At 31.1% G+C, this 5,997-nt stretch overlaps 1 protein-coding gene across 1 annotated transcript; it reads right to left on the reverse strand.

The window, feature by feature from the left end:
* Nucleotides 1–967: 967 nt before the first annotated feature.
* On the reverse strand, nt 968–1,570 carry LOC139849064 (uncharacterized). Its single transcript, XM_071838739.1, has one exon. The coding sequence runs from the start codon at nt 1,568–1,570 to the stop codon at nt 968–970; it is 603 nt and encodes a 200-aa protein (XP_071694840.1).
* Between the last annotated feature and the right edge of the window lie 4,427 nt (nt 1,571–5,997).

Here is a 5,997-nt window from a genome sequence, read left to right on the forward strand (position 1 = left end):
AGATTGAATAATCAATAAATGTTGATGGGGAATAAGAATGAACATAACATAATTTAAAAAATTTTATATTTTACCTATATAATCAAATACATAGTTTCTCGTTCAAAGTGCATATATGTTTGTGAACATGTGAACTTTTTCTTATAATTAACAATTTAACATTTAATTTGTGGTAATGAGCATATCTTTATTAATGATATGAGTATTAATTAACATTTGCATCTAATTTGCTACATTTAAATATATAAAAACTATAAAATTAAAAAGTTCTCGCAGTTCTCGCCCTTTTTTATATATGTATATGTATATAGCCAAAAGTTCAAACAAGAACCACACAAAACCTGAAAACTTTTAATTTGCAAAGATTTTTCACCTGTGAGTAGATTGAATTACCCACAAATATTGATGAAGAGTAGGAATGAACATAAAAAAGTTTGAAAAAACTATATTTTACCTATATAATCAAATATATAGTTTCTCATTCACATGTGCATATTTGTTTGTGATACATGTGAACATTTCATATAATTAACAATTTAACATGTTATTTGTGGTAATGACCATATATTTGTTAATGATATGAACATTTATTGACATTTGCATGTAATTTGTTGCATTTAAATGTATAAAAACTATGAAATTAAAAGGTTCTCGCAGTTCTCATCATTTTTGTGGTTCTCGTTTGAACCTGCTCATATATATATCTATGTGTATATATGTATATATATGTATATATATGTATGTATATATATGTATGTATATGTATGTATATATGTATATGTGTGTGTATATATATATATATATATATATATATATATATATATATTGAACTGCAACAAGATTTGTGTTACTAAAACTCAAATGTACAGAGAAAGGGAGCCACAATTTATGACCCCCACACCCAAGCTGCAAAGGCAGCAGCTAATAGTACACGACATTACATATTCGCAAGAAAACAAACACTACACTATACAACTAAAGATTGCGGGTTATGAAACCAATCATGCCAATTATTTTTCTTCGATTTACACCTTTTCACGATCCACTCGAAACTTTTAACTTGAATGTCATTGAGAGCAACCGATGGGTTGAAACACTTATTCTTGAAAACTTTTAAGTTACGATTCTTCCGTATTAGATACCCACAAGTCCACTCAACCGCTTGCCAAATACGATGACCTTCTTTCAACATACGAACGTTGGATTTGCCAAGAAAAAGTTCACTAATACTCAAGTTAGTCACCCCACCATGACCCCACCAATCGAAGACTTTCAACCATACTTCATATGCAAGATTACAAAGTAATAAAGAATGATCTACCGTCTCTAACCCTTGATCGAAAATTGGACAACGCACCGAATTTAAGTCAACCCCACATTTGTCGAACTCGATTAAAACTGGAATATGTTTCTTCCTACTACGCCACACAAAAACCTCCACTTTATTTGGCACCAAGCTATTGCGAACCGTCTCCAAACCCGAAGTATTAAGCCGAAGAGTCTTATTGTTGATTAGTTCGGATAGTATACGGGTTGAAATAGCCCACTCGAGCTCGGCAACCACTTCCATGCATCAGTTTTTTCTTCGTACAATGTAACCGAATGAATTAGATTGACAAGATCAGTTAGGTCATCCGCAACCCTTCTTGTTCGAAAGTGAACCCAAGACCATGAACCTTAACAGCCATCTATTGTTGAATTAGCCTCTTGCGAACCGAAACTTCCTGATTAGCTTCTAGATGGAATAACCGGTTGAATTTTTGTTCCAAAGTAAAGTCACCCAACCAAAGATCTTTCCAGAAATGAACAGATGCACCACTGCAAATATCTCTAATGAATGAATTCCTGAAAGACACGCCTAAAGAGTTGATGCAACTACCATTTTTTACAATGTTAGTCCACACCAAATTAGAAGTAGTAACACGACGTACACAATTGGAATCAAGACCACCCGAATCCCCATAAATACTTTTGATGACTTTGACCCACAACGAAGCGGGTTCGGTCTTAAACGTCCACCACCACTTGCCGGTCAAAGCCATATTTTCTCTTTTTAAAGAACCCACATTTAACCACCCGTCCTCGTAAGGAAGTGAAACTTCATCCTATTTAATACAAGCCAATTTAGACTCATTACCCTACCCGCCCCAAAAAAACAACGTCTTACACTCTCAAGTTTTTTTAGAACACACGTCGGGGCACGGAAGATCGAGAAATAATACAACGGGAGACTATTCAAAACCAATTTCACAAGTGTTAAATGACCACCAAATGACAACGCATGTGGTTTCCAATCCGCGAGCCTTTTCTCGAAATTTTCAAACACCGGGGACCATTTCGAAATTTTATTCATCTTAGCACCAACCAGCAACCCAAGATAAGTGAACGGGAGTTCACCAATGTTACAACCATATAAACTTGCAATTCGTTCAACCTCCGACTTCTCCACACCAATACCAAAAATTTTACTTTTATGATAGTTAATTTTAAGACCGGAAGTTAACTCGAAACTCTTGAGTAGTTTAATAAGATTACGAATGTTTGAGCCATTCCAAGAACTGAAAAATATCGTGTCATCCGCGTATTGAAGGTGGGAAATCGGCACCTTATCATTACCAACCTCCACCCCCGAGTAGAGATTACACAAAACCGCCTCTTTAATTAGAACATTTAGCCCCTCTGCCGCAAGAATAAAAAGGAAAGGTGAAAGGGGATCCCCTTGATGAACTCCCCATTGAAGAGGGAATTCCTTAGTTAGTGAACCGTTAACAAGAACGGAAATACTAGCCGAACTAAGCCAAGAGAAAATCCAATGTTGCCACTTGTAACCAAAACCCATTAAATACATAACCTCATCAAGGAAATCCCAATCTAAACAATCAGACGCTTTCTCAAAATCGACTTTGAAAATAAGCCCCTTGACCCTCTTTTGTTTTAGATAATCTACCGTTTCATTAGCAATTAGTGCCCCATCAAAAATATTACTCCCTTTTATGAATGCGCTTTGTTCAAACCCGACAAGATTTTGGATAACCTTCCGGAGACGATTCGAAAGCATTTTCACGATAATTTTGTAAAAACTCCAAATTAGGATAATCGGGTGGTAATCATTAAGGGACAACGGATCCGATTTTTTCGTGACGAGGGTGATAAAAGAGGCATTACACCCTTTCGAGAATTCACCCGAATCCCAAAAGGAATGAATATCTAGCATGAGGTCACTTTTTATAGTCTCCCAATTTTGTTTAAAAAATCTCATGTTAAAGCCATCCGGACCCGGGGCTTAAGTGCTACCACAATTTCTAAATGCTTCCTAAACTTCATTTTTGCTAAAAAGACATCTCCAAGAGATCAGATTCTGGACCAGAAATTCTGTTCAGGCCTGGCCCGCCAGACGGCCCATTAACAAAATTAGAATAGCCCAGTATTCGAGGCCTGTCCACACCAACTGGTCTGCTGAATATGTTTCGAAAGTGAGACAGTACTTCAGACTTTATTTCATCCGGGTCATATACATATATTAATATATACGTATGTGTGTGTGTGTGTGTGTGTGTGTGTGTATATATATATATATATATATAGCCAAAAGTTTAAACGAGAACCATAAAAAAGGCGAGAACTGCGAGAACTTTTCATTTATAAAGATTTTCACATGTTACTAGATTGAATCACACATAAACCTTGATGAAGAGTATGAATGAACATAAAATAGTTGAAAAAAACTTACAATTTACCAATATCATTAAATATATAGTTTCTTGTTCACATGTACATATTTGATTCCAAACATGTGAACAGTTTCATATAATTAACAATTTATATGTAATTTGAGCTAATGAACATATGTTTATTAATGATATGTGCATTATTTAACATTTGCATGTAATTTGTTGCATTTAAACGCATTAAAACTAATAAATTAAATAGTTCTCGCAATTCTCACTTTTTTAGTGGTTCTCGTTATATATATATATATATATATATATATATATATATATATATATATATATATATATATATATATATATATATATATATATATATATATATATATATATATATATATATATACATATACATATAGTCAAAAGTTTAAACGAGAACCACAAAAAGGCGAGAACTGCGAGAACTTCTAATTTACAAAGATTTTCACATGTGAGTAGATTGAATCACCTATCATTGTTGATGGAGAGTAAGAATGAACATAAAATAGTCCTAAAAACATAAATTTTACGTATGTAATTAAGTATATAGTTTCCCGTTCACAAGTGCATATTTCTTTGTGTAACGTGTGCACATTTCATATAATTAACAATTTAACATGTAATTTGTAGTAATGAACATATGTTTGTTAATAATATGAGCATTAATTAACATTTGCATGTAATTTGTTGCATTTAAATGCATAAAAACTATGAAATTAAAAGATTCTCACAGTTCTCGCCTTTCAGTGAGAACTTTTTTAGTGTGAGAACTCTAGGAACTCCAAATATATATATATATATATATATATATATATATATATATATATATATATATATATATATATATATATATATAGGGAGAGGATTCAGTTGTGACGACCCGGAAATTTTCGACCAAATTTAAACTTAATCTTTATATGTTTCCGACACGATAAGCAAAGTCCGTTATGTTACGTCTCAAAATTTTTGAACTGTTCCATATATTCATGTGACCTTTGACTTTCCCCGATGATTCACGAAACATTGCTTGTAAATATGTGGATATATATAAATATGTGTATATATAAATATAAATATATGTATAATGTATAATATATATAATAACATGAACATTAATAAACTATTATATACATTTATTGTTATAAATAAATAGGTACAATAAAATACATTGTAATAAAAACTATTATTTTATATGTATATATTTCTTGTATAAATATATTGTTATATTTAATTTAATTATTTAACATATATTTATTTGCGTAGTAAATCTTGTTATTTAAAACTGTTTATATATATACATAGTGTATATTAAATATAATTAATTTTGAACTTAAATGGTAAATGTCAGTAACTTTTGGTTGACATTTAATTATTTTTAAAATAGGTCTAATATATATATATATATATATATATATATATATATATATATATATATATATATATATATATATATATATATATATATATATATATATATATATGAAGTTTTAAAATAAAAGTTGTTTCAAAATTTGATTAAAAAGATAATAGTTTTGATAAATATTTTTTTTACCTTTTCAAATCTAAGTTTTTGTACTCCGTACATATAAATTGGAACATATAATAAATAATTATCAAATCTTTTTGATCAGGTTTCAAACAGGTAATGACCAGAATAAATAAATGGTCTTAATTTTAAAAATTTGGGATTTTTAGGAACCTTTTTATACGTTAACTGTTTAGCAATGGACACGCTCCGTAAAAACTGTCGGCACAAAATAACAACACACCCGACTGCTCACTATTAAAATACTGTGCATATAATTGAAGTAGGTTACTGTTTCAATTTTGATTCTTTCCACCTCATGACTTATTAATATAATTTTTTATTATTATTATTATTATTATTATTATTATTATTATTATTATTATTATTATTATTATTATTATTATTATTATTATTATTATTATTATTATTATTATTATTAATATTATAATTATTTAATATGTATGTATATAGCAGAGATTTAGACTGAAATAGGGAGGACACTCACAAACAAACCATACCCATCTTCTTCTTCTACAACACCACAATCGGCAGCCACCATGTCGATCACCAACCACAACCACCAGAACACCACTCATGATCACCATAAACCGCCATCTCAAACCTTCCACCCTTGTGTATTCTTGTTTCTCCGACAACCGTCATTACCACCATCACCTTGAAACTACCATGAGACCCCCATCCAAACTGCTATCGAGCTGTCATCATCATCCACCATAACCCATCGCCAACACCACTGAGAAC

The sequence above is a fragment of the Rutidosis leptorrhynchoides genome, chromosome 5 (assembly GCF_046630445.1).
Source record: "Rutidosis leptorrhynchoides isolate AG116_Rl617_1_P2 chromosome 5, CSIRO_AGI_Rlap_v1, whole genome shotgun sequence".
Lineage (NCBI taxonomy): Eukaryota > Viridiplantae > Streptophyta > Magnoliopsida > Asterales > Asteraceae > Rutidosis > Rutidosis leptorrhynchoides.

Excerpts from the sequence above, each read along its gene's own strand:
- LOC139849064 (XM_071838739.1), bottom strand. The coding sequence starts at position 1,570 with ATGGAAGTGGTTGCCGAGCTCGAGTGGGCTATTTCAACCCGTATACTA.